Source organism: Oryzias melastigma, linkage group LG9 (assembly GCF_002922805.2).
Source record: "Oryzias melastigma strain HK-1 linkage group LG9, ASM292280v2, whole genome shotgun sequence".
NCBI lineage: Eukaryota > Metazoa > Chordata > Actinopteri > Beloniformes > Adrianichthyidae > Oryzias > Oryzias melastigma.
Window position 1 is genome coordinate 20,432,321 of NC_050520.1, and position 17,874 is coordinate 20,450,194.

The 17,874-nt window shown below is 39.7% G+C and overlaps 2 protein-coding genes across 3 annotated transcripts in view; one reads left to right on the forward strand and one right to left on the reverse strand.

The window, feature by feature from the left end:
• ppiaa (peptidylprolyl isomerase Aa (cyclophilin A)) overlaps nt 1-323 on the forward strand; it is a gene marked incomplete in the record, with an annotated part of 2,301 nt that extends 1,978 nt beyond the window's left edge. The window contains 1 exon segment of the mRNA XM_024261001.2: nt 1-323.
• Nucleotides 324-5,558: 5,235 nt separating this feature from the next.
• Nucleotides 5,559-11,472, reverse strand: LOC112138443 (dickkopf-related protein 2). Of its 2 annotated transcripts, XM_024261000.2 has the most exons (4): nt 11,306-11,472; nt 10,778-11,000; nt 6,064-6,178; nt 5,559-5,995 (listed from the first exon to the last, which is right to left on the reverse strand). In XM_024261000.2, the coding sequence occupies exons 2-4, from the start codon at nt 10,886-10,888 to the stop codon at nt 5,688-5,690; spliced, it is 534 nt and encodes a 177-aa protein (XP_024116768.1). In that variant the 5' UTR covers nt 10,889-11,000; nt 11,306-11,472; the 3' UTR covers nt 5,559-5,687. The 2 variants fall into 2 exon arrangements, with proteins under 2 accessions (XP_024116768.1, XP_024116767.1); XM_024260999.2 differs by lacking the exon at nt 11,306-11,472 and having other exon boundaries at nt 10,778-11,252.
• Between the last annotated feature and the right edge of the window lie 6,402 nt (nt 11,473-17,874).

Below are 17,874 nucleotides of genomic sequence, written 5' to 3' on the forward strand. Positions count from 1 at the left end.
ACAATGACATGGGTGATTATTAACTTTGTAACATGAAGTTTTTTTTTTTTTAAATCTAGACCACTCAGTTTTGCATTACTGACCTCTGCTGGTAATATGCTAGCATTGCAGCTTCTGTCATGGACTGCAGAAGATGCTGGTTCCCCCTCTTAACACACTGTCCTGGATGTTTTCCAAGTTGACCTGACACATGCTTGAATTTTCCATGGAGACTATGCTGAAACTTTTATTTATTTTTTTTTCTCTCTTTTCTCCTCCTCCTCCCCTGTTGGTGGTTGGGTCACATTTTGATGTGACCATGATTAAACATTTCACAAATCTTTGTTTTTGCAAATCTCTTGAATCCTATCTACTGCCTATTTTCAAGCAATGTGTTAAACTATCTTTGACAGTTACCTTTTGTTGGATTCAATGTTTCTAACTGCACTCACTTTCCACTTTATGATTCAACCATGTACTTTTAATACTGGAGGTATTTGCATTCTACTGCTGCAAATGAGTATTTGAACACCTGGGAAAATCTGTGTCGAAATTTGGTACACTAGCCAGTGTTTGCATGTAGACAGATCAAACATTTCCCATGGTTTATCTCCAGGTTTGTACACGCTACAGGAGAGACTTTGTCCCACTCCACACAGATCTTCTCTTGATCAGTCAGTTTTTAGGACTTGCTGAGAAACATGAAGTTTGAGCTCTCCAAAGATTTTCTATTGGGTTCATCGCTGAATGTGTGACGAATGTCGAATATGAAACTAACTTAACCACACTGCTGTCAGGTCTCTGCAGTACCCGGCGTCTCTTCTTCTCTGGTGTTCTGGAGTAACCCGACCATAATGTTGGATACGGATTTTCCTCGGTGTGTACTTTATCCATAAAATGAAAGATTTAAAATTCTCAGCCACATCCTTCTGACTGTATCCTCGCCCGGTAGACGGTAAAATCTGTACCGAGGAGGGCAGCTGCACTCACTCCCTCTTCGTTAGCGGTCAATGTTCACAAAACGCTCCACAAATTTAATTTAGTTTGGTTGTTAGTACAACCACGAGCTGAAAACATGCACCTGAACTGCTTAAAGACATTTTTGAAAACTTTGAGGGATTAAGTAAAACACGCTTTTAACGTTTGTATGCACCGCTAAAGCTAACAAAACCGCCACTTTCAGTGGAAACAAATAGCGCCGTGTAACTTCCGGTTGCTATGCCGGAAGTTGCACCTATAATCCATTTTACATGAGATTCCCCAGGAATAAGGTCAATAGAACCACTCCTTGGTTCTCCTGAATGTGTGCTTCAGGTCATTGTCATGTTGGAAGACACGACCATCTTCAACGCTCAGAGGGAAGAAAGTTGTTCCCCAAAGTCTCCCAATACACGGCCACAGTCATCTCCTTAATACAGTGTAGGCGACCAGTACCATGTGCAGGAAACACCCACATAGCATGATGCCACCACCCCCGTGCTTCACAGTAGGAATGGTGTTCCCATGATCCTCTGGATCATACAAACCTAAGATGGGTCTGGACATGTGTTGGACTCAGCAGGGGAACCTTCTGTATCATGGATGATTTTAAACCATGATGTCTTGGTGTATCACCCGCAGTAACCATGGAAACGGTGGTCCCCGCTCTTTTCATTGACCAGTTCCTCTCGTGTAGTTCCGGGCTGAGTCCTCTCCTTAGGATCGAGACACCACCAGGTGAGATCTGTCATGGAGCCCCAGGTCTGAGTGAGATTGCCAGTCATGTTTATCTTCTTCCGTTTTCTAATTATTGCTCTAACAGAGGACCTTTTTCACCAAGCTGCTTGGCAATTGCCCCATTGTTCTTTCCAGTCATGTAGTGGTGTCTTCAGACAGCTCTTTGGTCTTAGCTGTGTTAGTGGTTGGAGTCTTACTGATTGTATGGGGTGGACAGGTGTCTTTCTGCAGCTAACTACCTCAAACAGGTGCTTCTAATTTAGGATAAGTGGAGGTGGACTATTAACAGGTCTGTGTGGGTCAGAATGAGCTGATAGATGTTCAGATACTTATTTGCAGCTGTAGCATACAAATATGTTATTTAGAAAAAAATCATACAATGTGATTTCCAAATTAACTTTTTAGATTGTGTCTCACAGTGGACATGCACCTAAGATGAAAATGTCAGACCGCTCCATGATTTAAGAGAGGGAGAACTTGCAAAATCAGAGTGTCTAAGAACTTATTTCTCACTGTTGGTACTTATTAATATACTTAGTAAGATTATTAACAACTAAAGTGAAACTATTGTCTACAAAGGCCATATTGATAAAGTGCTTACAACCTTAACAAATGTATTAACTAACTTTATCAATATCATAATGAGGGTTTTGCAGCACCTTATAAGTGTTACCGAAAATACCTCCCAAACCATGACACCACCACCACCAGCCGGAACAATTGATAAACAGCAGGATGATCCATGATTTCATGTTGTTGATATCAAATTCTGACCATCTGAATGTAGCAGAAATAGAGACTCATCAGACTCCAGACGTTTTTCCATCTTCTGTTATCCAGTTTTGTTGAGTCTGTGTGAATTGTAGCCTCAGTTTCCTGTTCTCAGCTGACAGCAGTGATACCTGGTGTGTTCTTCTGCTGCTGTAGTTCATCTGTATCAAGGTTTTTGAGTGTTCAGAGATGTTCTTCTGCAGACCTCGGTTGTAACCAGTGATTATGTGAGTTCCTGTTGTCTTTCTATCAGCTGGAACCAGTCTGAACATTCTCCTCTGACTAAAGTTAGGGAATAAAGTTATGCTTGATTAGTTATTGAATAAATCAGTGTTTGAATAGATATGCACAATTTTCCAAAGTTTTTTTTTCTATTTTTTTTTTTTTTTTTTACCATTCATCATCACAAAAATGAAGTAAAAAAGAAATTTTGGAACTCACACACTTACTCTACGTAAAAGGTAACCAATGGATGTTGACCTCTATAAGTGGGGCTTTAAAAGTGCTGTTTGTTGGTCATTGCCAAATTTTTTGACACATTGAAAAAAAACTTGTTTATTTCCTCAAAGTACAGTCAAAAGCTATCTGTGTGCTGCCCCCGACAGGTTGAATTGAGGTATTGCAGTTGCATTTTGTGAATGGTCAGGTGTAAGTCCCAGAAGTTCTCCATAATCATGCACTGCAACTCCAGTATAAAAGCCCCGCCCATCTTTGGTTCTACGACTGTAACTCCCCCGCTCAATTGCCTCCACGCCCTCTTTTCAGCATTTTTTTTTAAATCTGGACTGAGAATGGAGTCAGCCTCCAACTGCCCTGTTTGGTTACCCTATAATTTTTGAAAAGTTGTCTCCCTTTGTTGACTAGCAGTGTTTTTTGTTTTTCTCATGAGGATGTAATATAATGCTGTAATCTGGCCTTCAAATCCCCAACTCTGCCCCTGGGAAGTATGCAGCTCGATTCGTCTCTCCTTCAGTTTCTATTGTGAATAGGGTTGGGCACCGAAGTTCGGTTCCAAGTAGGAACCGTTATGATTTGCGCGGTTCTACCGAAACCGAAAGATGCGGCTGCAAACGGTGCCGGATTTCGGTTCCAAATTTCATTGAAGTTTCATTTGTCTGTGGACATGTCAATCACTTGTACTCCCTTCTGATTTTTTACGATTCAGCCTATCTATTTACTTTCTTGTGTTCGTGGGCGGGCTCATATAAAACCGCCGAGATGGTCGGCTTCCGCAACGTCGGTGGGCGGGACTTTCGCTGTGAATAGTGGAGTTTCTGCAATTTTTAAACAACGCTGGAGCCCCATCCCAAAATGAAACAATGAATCGTTTCCTCCTTGTTGGGCTGCTAATAGCAGAAAGCTGGGCTCGGCTCCGCCCACCACCACAGCGGGTCGTCATCATCTGCTGCGCTTTGCAGCCGTGTGATTGACATTTATCTTCCGCCTTATTTTATTGAAATAAAATATTGCTTTTGCCCAAAAACAACTGCAAATAAATGCCACATTCCTGATTTAATTTAATAAAATGTCAGGCTAAAATTTCAAGGACGTTTAAGTTTATTTAAGACGGAGTTTTATATTATGCTTTATATTACGTGCGCACAGCTGCACGGCAGGAGGGAGTCTGCGCTTGTTTGAAGCCGTTCTGCTTTGGGTTTAGGAAGATAAAGGCATTATTTTTTATTACTGAAGTACCGCAATAAGCACCGAAAGGGAACCGAAACCGAAACAAAAGAACCGCGGTAGAACCGGAACCGCATCAGAACCCATCGGTGCCCAACCCTAATTGTGAATCAGGAATTCTGTGAGCGGTTGAGAAGGTCTTCATGTTTTCAGCATGCATCACCTCTGGGCAACCAACAGGAGGTTAACTGAACTCAAACTTATCAGGTGTTCTGGAACAGACATGGTCAGTGTCGGCAGGTGTGGAGTTATTGAACCTCATGCTCAGGGTTTACCAAATGACACGGTTGACTGAATTGGGTTCATTTGGTTGGAGGTGAAAGTAAAGTTCGGGTGACGTCACACTCATTGATAGTCAAAATGACAGGCTGAAACTATGGGGTCACATCTCCACCAAATATCTCTCACGAGCATATATCAAACTCCACGCACGCAATCAATGTCCCACGGGACAGTCTCTGAGCCTGCTCCTCTACTCCTCCGTGCTCCTGGAGACTTTTGGAGGACCTAACTGCTAAAATGCCCACTAAAACAAACAGTGAGAAGTGTTCTGTTATCTAGCAACCTCCAGTGGCCGTTTGCTGAACTGCAAACACCTAAAGCACGTGTCAAAGTCCAGACCCGGCCCGGGTAATTCTATCCAGCCTTCCATCCATCCATCTTCCTGACCGCTTTGTCCCTTTCGGGGTCACGGGGGTGCCGGAGCCTAACCCGGCTACTGAAGGGCGAAGGCGGGGTACACCCTGGACAGGTCTCCAGTCTGTCTCAGGGCCTCAATCACACACATCCACACCTAGGGACAATTTAGAGTCATCAATTAACCTATGAAGCATGTTTTTGGACGGTGGGAGGAAGCCGGAGTCCCCGGTGAAAACCCACGCATGCACAGGGAGAACATGCAAACTCCACACAGAAAGGTCCCAGCCGGGAGTCGAACCGGGGCCTTCTCGCTGTGAGGCGAGAGCGCTAACCACTGGACCACCGTGCAGCCCCAGAATGTACCATTCCAGCCTTCCAGGTCATTTTATTATTATCAACGGCCCGATGTTATCTTGAACTCATTTCTAACTTGTATCATTTTGACAAAACATATTTTTATGGAGAGTAAAATATTGAAAGTTGTTTAAGGTTTAAGTTGATTCATTCTGGAATAATATTCCTGCCTGTTTTTATTCATAGTAATGATAAAAAGTTAAATTTTTAAGGTTTTAAAAAAGTGGTTTTAGTGTTCTTAATAAATGTTTATCCTGTTCGGCTCGCGACCTGTAGTGTGTTTTGGATTTTGGCCCCTTGTGAGTTGGACATGCCTGGCCTAAGGGAACGAGAAGGTGAGGGCTTAGAACTATGCCATGTGGAACTAATGCCATGATGGATTTAGTGTATCCCAGTCAATCAAACTCTCCACATCATCAACTTGCGTTGCGTTTATTTTGACATTTTTTTCTAGAAATAAACAACAGAGGGAGAACATGTCTCTGTCTTATCTAAACATTTACTCTGAGCTACATTAAATAAAGGCAGTGGGGTCAGTAGTGATGTCAGCAGTTCCACTCTGCCGTCCTCCTCTTTTTCCCAGAGTGCCTTGTGTTCCTCTTCCCCTTTGAGGGCGTGGGCTCACACACCCCCTGGCGTTTGTGTTTCCCCGCTCCTGCCGGGCGGGTGGAGCAAGTGAGACCAGCAGCGCAGGCGCAGCGACCCAGGTTCCTCTTCAGCTTGGTGGTGGTCCGCAGCAGACAGGCGTCGCCCTCCAGTGGAATCCTCTGGCAGCGCTTTCCGGTCAGGTATCGAACGCAGCACAGACCCTCTGCGCAGTCTCCGGAGCGCACGCAGGCCGCCATCTCTGCCCCTGAAACCCAACCACGTCAGTTCGCTGTCAGCTGCTGTGCATTCTGGGAGTTCACGCTCAGAGCTCACCTTTGGTTCTGTTGAAACTGTGCACCTGTCTGTCCTCGTCTCTGTTGACATGCGTGTCCACCGGCCCGGCATGTGGCGACGGCCTCCTCTGAGCTCTGTTGCTGCAGCCTCCTCTCTGAAAAACAGTTTTGAGGGTCAGTCTGTGGCAGGGGTCTCCAAACTGGCCCGCGGGCCGGATCCAGCCCTCTACCACATTTGGCATGGCCCCCCAAACGGTTTTTAGACAGTTTTTTTTTTTTGTTTTTTAGGCAAATTTGTAAATTAACCAGTTATATGCTAGCTGCTTTGGATTATTTATGCTTTTTCAGTTTTGTAGGCTAATTTGGAGTTTAGCTAATATTTCAGCTACATGCCAGGTATTTTGGCCAATTTAGGCTTTTTTCCCATGTTTTAGGCTAATTTGGAGTTTAACTACTATTTTAGCTTCATGCTAGCTGTTTTTGCTATATTAAACATTTTTTCAATTTTTTAGGATAATTTGTTATTTAGGCAATATTTTACTTATATTCTAGCTGTTTTGACTAATTTATGCTTTCTTCTGTTTTTTTAGGCTAATTTGGAGTTTAGCTATTATTTTAGCTAGCTACTTTTGCTAAATTAGATATTTTCCTGGTTTTCAATTTAATTTGAATTTAACTTATACTTCAGTTAAATGCTAGCTGTTTTGGCCAAATTAGAGATTGTTTCAGTTTTCTAGGCTAATTTGGGATTTAGCAAATATTTCAGCTGCATACTGGCTGCTTTAGCTAATTTAGGCTTTTCTAATTTTTTAGGGTAATTTGTCATTTAGCTAATATTTCAGCTACATGCTTACTGTTTTGGGTAATTTTGGCTTTTTTCCTTTCCGTCAGCTAATTTGGCACTTGGCTAAGGTTTTAATCGCTATCAGCTTCAACTTTTTTTAGCTATCAACTTGAGTATTTTCAGTTTCAGTATTTTCAACTATGAATTTTAGCATCTTCAGCTATTAATCTATCACAGGTAATGCTATATATCTAGTTTTTAAAATGTTTTACCATTATATTTTTCTGCGAAAATTACAAAAATTAATTACATTTGGCTATGTGTGGCATTCTGGAAAACCGTAAATGTTTACGTTTAGACTGTGATTGTTACACTTTTTCTGTTAGCCTACAAACCGGCCCCACATCAGAGAAGAAAACAGTTATGTGGCCCCCACAAGAAAAAGTTTGGGGACCCCTGCTCTATGGAATTAATTGAAACCCGAATGATTCCTGATAAGCTCAGCATGGATGGCTAAAGGAGAATAAAGGGATTGTTGGATTCCAAGTGAAAGTTAAAGGATCAGAGGTCATCCTCTAAATCTTTAACATAGTGTAACTTTTCCAGCATTAAAACAATCAATGTTATTCCAGTAGATTCTGAAGATTCTGGAATGACGTTGATCGTGGTAACAATATTACAGTGAATCAAAGAACATAAACATTTGAACTAAAGGGTTAATGAAAAGGTAATTAGCTTTATGCTAATATGCTAGCTAAAGAAGCTAAAATCTGACACACTTCGTCAGATCTAACACATTTACTGAGGTTTTTACTTTGACCTGGAGCCACTGACTGTATACGGTTCCAATTATTCAAATTGAGAAAAAAGATAATTATTTTAGTTGATAGAAATTAACATATTTTGAACAAATATTTATATTTATTCAAATTTTAATTTCAAATGTATTAAAAGAGCCCTGCGACAGACTGGAGACCTGTCCAGGGTGTACCTTGCTTTCGCCCATCAGCAGCCGGGTTAGGCTCCGGCACCCCGAAAGGGAAGAAGAGGATAAGAAAATGGATGGATGGATGGATTAAAAGAAAAAACACCGGGGAGGAGGAGGAGCAGCTCGGATTTAAAGTCACAGCAGTCAACAAGCTTTTGCCTTCTCGCCCCGATGGCTTTTCGTAGAAGATCGTGAAAAAACGATCTCTCAAAAATGACAGATCGTCAGCTTTGGAGATCGTAAGGTGATTTTATATCGTCACATCGCCCACCCCTAGTTCCAAACAGGAAGTAGCTGCTAGCTCCAAGAAGCCAAAATCCCACATTACTCAGGTTGTGTCCAAAATCCCTCCCTAACCCCTGACTACTAAAAACTAAATAGTGCGGGACTATAGTGTCCTGGATTAGGCAATTCAGACACAATGTTCACTACTTTTCTTTCATTTTTCCAGTTGATTTCACAAAGTCAAAATCGAGTCAATGCTAACATTTCACGATGTTTATTTATGCCTCCACTGTGTTCTGATGGTGAAAATGTGGATGGTTTATTTAAAAATTACACTTAAACATGTTTTTTTGTTCGAAATTGTTCAACCGCAATGCATTGTGGTCTATATCGCCAATCTAGTGAGCATCGATTCACACTAATTTTTCGCAAAGACTTCTGGGAAATTTCTAGTGCACTCGATTTGGAATTAGTAGATTTGGACAGCACTAGAAAATGGCGAACGCACTATGTGTGCATGGGGGGAATTCGGACACCGCTTCAGTCATTTTATTGGTCAGAATAACCATTCTTTCTCTGGTACCGGTTTTTTATTTATTTTTACTTGGTACATATTATTCTGTAGTGAAATTTACTTAAGTTATAAACCGACCAATCAGATGTCTCGGTGGTCTCATGATGAACTTCTAAAATGTTTGACAGATCCCCCCGAGCAGCTTTTCAGCTGGTGGGGGTGTGACCTTCAAAAATACAACCAATTGGTGAGACTGGTTGCCATAGAAACATTGATCCAGACCGACAATCTCAGCTTTCTGACGCTGTCTGGCTCCAACATGGTGGCGTCTATAATTGTGACTGAATTGACTTCATCTGGTTAAATAATTTTCTATGGGACTCATTCAGTCCAGTTCTCCCACCATACTCTCTAAATGCTGAAAAATTACATAGTGCCCTGGATTTTAAGACAAATTTGGAGTCCGTGTTCACTACTTTATTATATTTTTAAATGTCGTCACAGAGTTCACAAAGTTAGAGCTGAATACATTTGAGAATTTTATAGTCTATGAATTTGTCAATCGTGTAAGCATTGATGGAGACTCATTTTACACAGAGACTTCTGGGAAATTTCTAGGGCACTAGATTTTAGAAATGTATATTCGGACAGCTCTACAATACGGCGATCACACTTTCTAGTGAACTATAGAGGGCAAGGGTGTCAAACTCAATCGCACAGGGGGCCAAAATCCAAAACACATCTTAGGTCGCGGGCTAAAAAGGATAAACATTTATCGAACTCTGAAACAAATGACTCTAAAACACATTTTTAAAACCTTAAAACATGCACTGTGGGACGTGGCCAGAACTGGTACCCTAAGCCTAGCCTGGTCCGCATCTGGTACTTGTCCGGAACCGGTACTGGTCTGTGCTTGATACAGACTATCAGATTAAGGTTAGGGTAGCGGCGTGCTCCATATGGTTCAGGAGCTTTGATTTAATTGGATGTCAGAAAACGGCGAGTTAGGAACACCCAAAAGGTCAATTTTTTGATGTGGAGGGGTTCTTAACCATGCATCAAAATGTGACCATTTGGGAGTGAGGATGTGTTGCACTATGTTTCCAGTTCAAGATAACTTTGGGCCGTTAATAACAAAAACATAAAATGATCTGGATAGAATCACCCAGCGGGCGGGATACGGCCCCCGGGCCTCGACCCTGACACTCGTGATGTTATTATTCATCTTTTTGTTTCTTCTAAACAAACATATTTAAAAGGATCCCTCTACTGTAAAAATGTCGTTTGACAACATTATTGAAGGTGACAATCAAAGGTTGTAGTTTTCAAAGATTTCCTTTTATGTGAGATTATGTAAGTAAGAGAAAAAAAGTCTAAACTATTTGACAGATAAAAATAAAACATTTTATAAATAATTTAAAAAATAATTTAAAATACGTTAAAAAGTAGTAAAATACATACAAATATTGCAATTCTAAGTGTTAGAATGTCCTGATTGCTTTTGATATCTTTGGCCTTGGCAGGGAAGCCTGTGACGTCAGCAAACACATTTACCGCCATAGACATTGGTGTTAGTGGTGGAGCCTCACGTCTGTGGAGGTTTGAGTTTAAAACCAAAATCAACCTCCAAACCGATGCAGGTCAACCTCCACTGACGTTTGTCCTCACAGATTTAAAACGAGGTTTCAGAGCTTCATTCGACTCATTTTAGTGTCGTAGAAAACGTTTCGGTGGCATGCAGGATTAATCATATTGAAAAAGGGAACATTCTGTTTTCATATGCAGGTAGAAATACTGTTCACACATTTTAGGACAGAAGGAAGAAATGACCCATTCTGTAGTTTAAGTAACCTTCACAGATTCAACAGTCTTTCCAGACTCTTCATCCAGATGACTGAATACAATCTTCTGAAAGTTCACCATCTGAGTACTCCTCCAGCCTGGAGCATTTTAACTTTACAATATATAATATATAACAAGCAAACGTCAAGTATTCACTTTTAGCACAGACCAAGAATACTTGTATTATACTTAAATAGACTACCTTTTGCTAAGAGATGACAAACTTTTGTCAATAAAAAACAAAATAATCCAGCACAATGAAATAAAACAGTATTTTTTTCTGAACTAATAAAGTAAAGACATCAAGTAAGAAGGTAAAGGAAGAAACGTTTGCCAAACCAGAAAAGAAAGAAATGATGTTCCACATCAAAGCAACAGAAAACACCTTAATCTGCTCTCACCGTGAGCTCGGAGCTCTGCAGCGTCGCCTCTTTGGAGGACCTGATGATGTTAGAGTCCAGAGCCAGACCCCAGACCACAGACACACACAGAACACTGCGCCACAGCCACATCTTCCAGTCTCTCAGCTCAGTCTCTTGGGCAGAATTTTACTTCATCAGATGCAAAGAAATAAAGCAAAATGATGTGAAAAACTTCAATCCGTTGGAAGTTTCTCAGTGTGTCCTGAAACAGAGAAGCACAGAGAAAGCGTCTTCTTCAGGTTTTCAGATGTAGATTGTCTGTGATCAGCTCAGTCGTCTGCATGCTGCCTTCAGGAGCGCTGGGATTTTATAGCCTCGCTTCTCTCTGATCATCCTCTCTCTGAGACCTGCGCCTCAGAAGTTTTGAAGGAGTGTTTGAAGCTCGACCGCATCAGTCGGCAGAGGCAGTGCCGCCTTCCCTTCCTTCCCGGAAGCCCCCACTGCCTCAGGTGAGGCGGGACGTTTGATACCTGATACCGCAGAGACCACAGAGAGATTAAAACACACCTGGTAAGCTGAGACAGGTAGAGCTGTCTGAGGAGCTGCAGCGCAGCCTGTTTGAAGGTGTGTGTGGTTTCACTTCATGTGGTTTGAAAGGTCACAATAAAGGTTCATTAGAGCTGAAGGTGCGTCTCTCAGGCGGGCGGATGTGCAAGCGTTTACAGGTGATTAAAGCTGATTTAACACGTGATGACAACAAAACAGATTAATCAGGTGAATCGCAGCCGGGCCTGGTTCCAAGAACCAGGACCTGAAAAAGAGTCTCACAAAGTTAAAACAGAGCAAAGGAAACTGAGAAAAACAATGTTTTTTTTAATGAAAAAGAGAATTCATTAGTTGATTTAGTCTATGTGGCAGTGACCAATAAAAGAAAAGATGCTTTCTACCGGGCCACATTGGCATGCCTCAGACACACAAATGAATGAAGAATTAAAATGAACAATAAAACAGGGCAATGCAATCACATAAAAGGTTCAATAATTTCATAATAAAAACCAAGAGGGAGGAAAATTCAGTAATACCACACTGATCATTAGACGTGGACCTTGTTGTTCTGCTCAGGGCAAAGCTTTTGAGAGGAGGAGCCAGATTATTTATGATCATGAACAGTAGGGCTGGGCGTCGATTATAATTTCCAGAGACAATTCGATTCACAAGAGCCTGAATCGATGCGATTACTATTTTTTTCATCCATTCATTTTCCTGACCGCTTCTTCCCTTTCGGGGTCGCGGGGGTGCCGGAGCCTATCCCGGCTACTGATGGGCGAAGGCGGGGTTCACCCTGGACAGGTCGCCAGTCTGTCTCAGGGCCTCAATCACACACACATTCACTCTCACATTCACACACATTCACTACTACATGATTTGAATATATTTATATTAATCTGATCCAGTTCACATACTGTAAATGTATCAGTGAAATAATGAGATTGTTAATATCATCCAGTGTTACATGGATTCTCTAAAGGAGAAGTTCTAATAAAAATGTTCATTAACATTGTAAACATTGTTCTGCTTCTCCTGGAGGTGTTTCAGTTTGACCACTAGGTGGTGATCACGCTATAGGATTACACCTTAAGCTAGCGGACTTTAGGTTTATGTGCTAAATCAATTTATATATTTTATGAATCGATTATTGATCTATTAAGCTTAAATCAATTTTATTAACCCAGCCCTAATGACCAGCAGCTGTATTTCTTTCCAGAACCATAACTGTACATGAATGGGCTAAAAACGTGTTTTTTTTTAGACATCTTTATATTTTTTCTCTTCATGACTGGGCCAGATTAAACAATCGGTCGGGCTGGATGGTGTATGTTTGGCACCCCTTCTTTACCCTAACGCACTGAACTATACTTATTGGTCTGTAATTCTTTACAACTTATTTATCTCCTGATTTATAAATCGGAGTTACAATAGTTGTTGGGAAAGTTACATTCTGCAAAAAAAACATTCATTGTTCAGGTTACTATTTTTTTTTAAAACATTGTATCAGGTCCATGGATTTCCTTTGCTTAGAGTTTGATAGAGATGTGATGACTTTCTTTACTGTGTGTATATTTGTAAGTTTAAGAATAAACAAACTTTCAGTACTTGTTAAAATTTGTCATGGAGGTGTTTTTTAAATGCTTGCTCAATTCTAAGAAAGAATTTCAGAAGTACTCATTAAATACCTGCTCTGTTAAAGGCAGAATCCATTTTCTTCATCAGAGATCAAATAGATTTATTAAACCATGGTAGATTGGGTTTTGTTCTTTTGTTGAGCTGCTTGGTTTCAGAGTAAGAAGCTGTTAAGGATTTCATCTTTTGTCAACACTCGTGGCACTTCTCTCCTTCAGAATCTGCTGGAATTATGTTGATTGCGTTAATAATTGAAACGTTACAGTGTGTTAAAGATTTTGTGTTCAGGCTTCACCGGGGACGCCTCAGGTGTTAGAGGGTTAATAGTGATCTGTATCTTTTGGGTAAATATGTCACTTTCAAGAATGTTGAGAATCTGATGACTTTGGGCTGTAAGCCTCGTGATTGAGGAGAATCCACACAAACTGTGACTCCGTCGTCATTCACTTCTGTGTGCCGTCATGTAATGTTTGCCTCTTCCTTTTGCTGCTACTTTTTTTCTCAGAATAACATGAACATGTTTTTGTCTTTCTTGTTTCTATTCCTGCACAGGTTTGACATCTGTGAAGACTTTGGTCTGTTATTAACATCAACAGAAATTAAAATGCTTTCATTTGAAATAAAAAACGTGCTTGTGTTTAGGCTGCTCCCTTTAGAAGCTTCATCATTCCTCTGCCTCCTCCTCTCCATCCGTCCTTCCATCCATCCTCTCTTTGGTCTCCTCTAGGGCTCTTCTGTGATTTGGCTTTTGGTTTTAGATTTTTCCTGACACCCTTTGCCTTTACCTGGATGAAAACATAGGAGAGCACAGGACCCGGCCCCCACATGATACGTTTTTCAATAAATTAATAAATAACTACAAAAGTTGCATTACCTGTGATAATGCTAGTGTGAATGCTTTTTGCTGAAAGTGGTGATGCAATTTGCAAAATCTTAAATTTACTAAAAGAAGGGAAATTTTGTTAAATAACTTTGAAAGAGCAAAGAAGTTGGCCTCAATTTCTGACAAATTTGTTTCAAAATTGCTTAAAAATCCCGAATACATGCCAATTTTGTAAAAAAAAATGTCGCATGTTGCTTAAATATGAGCTAAACTCCCATTTAGCCCAAAAACCTCAGTAGAGGCCAAATTAGCCAAAAGCTAACTCAATGCTTAAATACTAGCTGAACTCCAAAAAAGTCTAAAATTCCTCAGTAAACTAAATTGGTCAACAACGTTAGCCTGTTGCTAAAATACAAACTACACTAAGGTAGCCTAAAAACCCAGTAGATAACAAGTTAGCCAAAAACGTTAGCATGCTGCTAAAAAATATAGCTAAATTCCAAAATAGCCTAAAATTCCTTAGAAAACTAACATTTGTCAACAACGTTAGCATGTTGCTAAAATATTAGCTAAATTCCTAAATAGCATTAAAAGACTTCTGTAGATGCCAAGTAAATACAATAAAAGATAAAAACATAGCCCATAAATACATTTAAAAGTTGCTAATCTACTTAAAATGTTGAATTTTGAAGACTTTCTCATTCAGTTCCAACAGGGCATTTTTTGCTCAATATTTCAAAAACTATTACGTTTATGAATACCAAAAGTACAAGCAGTAATGTCCTGAACGAGCTGAACGTTTTGATACAAGATTACTGAAATCGTTAAAAGTACGATGGAGTTTTTACGTGTTGAAAAACGTGCGGAAAGGAGCAGGAGAATCACAAATAACCTAAACAAGTGCACAGCCTTCATTATTTTAGTTAAACTTGTGTCTTCAGGAGATTCAAAGGTTTATGTTCAAACCCTGACTGGGACATTTGGCTTCTGAAACCTCTCAGGCCCCGCCCACCTTCTGGCGTGCCTGGCCCCTGGAAGCCCCGAGGCCTCGCTGACATTATCTTCAACCTCTGCGACCTGAACGTGGCGGCGGCCTGGAAGGAAGGACGGACACCTGCAACCGCAGCAGGATTTGAAAAGTGATCATCAGTGATGCACGCGTGTCCAACATGACCTTCAATGTCCTCCTATTCTTGTGCTCACATGTGGGGGAAACATGCGACAAACCTGCATGAAGCGGATCCTGCAGCAGTGTCAACAGGGCAGCTGTGTGTGCAGATGTGTGAGCGTGATAAGGTCTGCAGCCTGCAGCTTGTTCCATAAAAGCAGAACAGATGCCGGCAATTACTGAAACACTCACGTACAGCAGCGCCCGTCTTTACCAGGACGCCGCTCAGATACATGCAACGTCTAACATGGAACTTCAGCTTTGACCTTCTTCCACCTAAAGGTCAACAACTCCCCTTTAGTTCAGACACCCCCACAAAGATCTGTAGACAGGTCTGACTTCCAGTATGATGTCTGTTTTTATCATGATGAAAACCATGAGACGCCCCCCCCCCGCCCCCCTCCTCCCAGGCGGCATATATAGATGGTCAGTGAGCGGCGGAGCAGCAAAGAGCGAAGCGTCTGCTTCAGGTAAGACGTCCCTCACTCTTCACATCAGCAGATATTGATCTGTTTCACACGCTGATCTCTAACCGAATGTTAAAATGCTTTTAAAGTTCTTCATCTAATTGATGATTTAATTAGATTGAGCATAAAGTTAATTATGTTTAAACTATTTTTTTACTGGAATTATTGGTTTATGATTATTAAATAAAAAAACTTTTTTTGCATGTTTTTACGATTTTATGAATTGTGGTTTCATAATAACATTGGACTTTAAAAAAAAAGAAAATTATAAATTTTTCCAAATTTAAAGTTATGGTTTTCAGGTAAAAACATTGAAAAATGTGTTCAAATATATTCACTTGACAACAAACAAATGTCTAAATTCAGAGTGATCTAAATCTGGTTTTTAAATTCACTTTCACTTTTATATTCTAGTTTCTGTTAAAAACCTAAATGTTTGCTATATTTAAATATTTATAAGCACAAATTTTAATACTATTTTTAAAATGATTATTCATTCAAAATATCAGAATCTACAATGGTTAGTGTTGATACATAATGGTGACAAATACATGTATTGCTCTATAGATTGCCCTCCTTATTATACACCTGCTTTATAAATTAAATATACATTAGTTATGTGATAATAATAACATTTGGTCAGTCATGTTTATGAATTTAATTTATTTCATTCTAAGAGATTTGGTGGTATTTATTTATATTATATATTATTGTTGATGAATAAAGTGGATTCTTTTGAATTAAATAAAAATGTAATTACTGGTAAAAAACAAACATTTTCTTATCGTGTATTTTACCTGCACAATAGATCTTACAGTTAATGGTTTGATATATAAAACATTTCGTTGTTGTTTCAATTATAAGCTTTCATAGTTTTAAATTTCAATTTTTTGGTTAAATTATACTTTCTGTACTTTTTTTTTAATGTAGCAGCTTCTTTTGTAAACGAGCTAAAAATAAATTAATTTTCAAAGTGGTTTTTGCTGCCTATAGGTTCAAACACACCAGATTTGTCCTGAAATGAAAGGGTAAATCTGTTTCTTGTTTGTTGACGCGCCGTGAGTGTGGACGATGTAGAAGCTCACACTCATTTCAGATCCATTTTCCATCAACCAGATGTCAGACGAGGGAGAGAGGTGGAGCCAAACAAATGACATGGCAGAGATAAGGAGGAGGAGGAGGCGTGTGCATGGAGCATAATCACATCAGGGAGGCAGGAGAGAGCATCGGACGAGGGTGAACGCTCAGTTGACGTTCACGCTGACGTGACTCCAGCTTTCAAACTGATTTTAAAAGCGTATTCAGTAGAAACTGGTCATTTTCCAGTGCAGAGACTCGGGTTCTCTCTCAGACAGAGAAGCTGCAGAAGTTTACAAACTTCAATTGACTGAGGTTAAAAATGTTCCTTATTTGTTCTGTTTGATCTTGATTTCCTATATTGAAATCTTCTGTTCAGCAATGAACTTTTCAAAGTCTCATTTGAGTCATTGACCGCCAGCTGTGGTCAACCTCTGAGCAGAAGGTTGCAGGTTTGGTTCCTCCTCTGTGAACCACCAGTCCAAACGTTTGCTTTTCGTTTGCTTGAATCCTTGAATCCTTCAATCCCTGGGTTAGTGGAAGTCCTGCTTGTGTGTGACTAGAAAGCACTTAACATAAAAGTTTAGGTTTAATTCGATTTATATGGCGCCTTAAAATGACCTTGGTTGAACAAGGCGCCGCACATTAAAAGTTTAAAGAACAATAAAAACACATCTAAAAAGTTAAAAACAGATAAAAACACAGATAATTTACATTACATCAAAACAAAAACCCCAGATAAAAGTCAAAAGATAAAACAGTAAAACGCACAAGCAGAGCAGAGTCTCATACAACCTGGTGATAAAAATGGGTTTTAAGAAGTTCTATTTAACCCTTTAACGCCTTAGGCGCCACCGGTGACGCTTAACGTAAAATCTTTAACATACTGTAACTTTTCAACTGTTTGATGCCAAACTTGCATAGTCAGCAGAAAATTGACAAGAATTTGAAAAAATTCTTAAAAATCGTGAAAATTGCGAAAAATTAAAAAAAATTGTGTAAAATGTATAAATACTAAAATTTATAGCAAGAAATGTCCTGAACGTACTGGACGTTTGGATGCCAAACTTCCATAGGTTTTAAAGTGCACAAAGAATTGAAAGAATTTAGTGAAAAAGATTGTAAAAATTGCAAAAAATGTTAAAATGCATAAAATGTGCGCACATGAATGTCCTGAACATGAGGAACGTTTTAATGCCAAACTTGCATAATGTGAACAAATTTCTTAAAAATTCATGAAAATTGTGAAAAAATTAAAAAATTGCGTAAAATGTATAAATATTAGAAGTAATTGCAAGAAATATTCTGAATATGCTGAATGTTTTGATGCCAAACTTGAATGATTTCCAGGAAAAAAGTGAACAAGAACTGGAAAAAGTTCTTGAAAAATTCCATGAAAAATTTCTTGAAAACTTTCTTG

What these genes read in the sequence shown, in the direction of transcription:
- LOC112138443 (XM_024261000.2), bottom strand. Translation starts at nt 10,888, where the DNA reads ATGTGGCTGTGGCGCAGTGTTCTGTGTGTGTCTGTGGTCTGGGGTCTG. An exon ending in TGCAGAGCTCCGAGCTCACG is followed by an intron (nt 6,179 to 10,777) that starts GTGAGAGCAGAT and finishes ACTGTTTTTCAG; the next exon opens with AGAGGAGGCTGCAGCAACAG. An exon ending in CAGTTTCAACAGAACCAAAG is followed by an intron (nt 5,996 to 6,063) that starts GTGAGCTCTGAG and finishes GTTGGGTTTCAG; the next exon opens with GGGCAGAGATGGCGGCCTGC.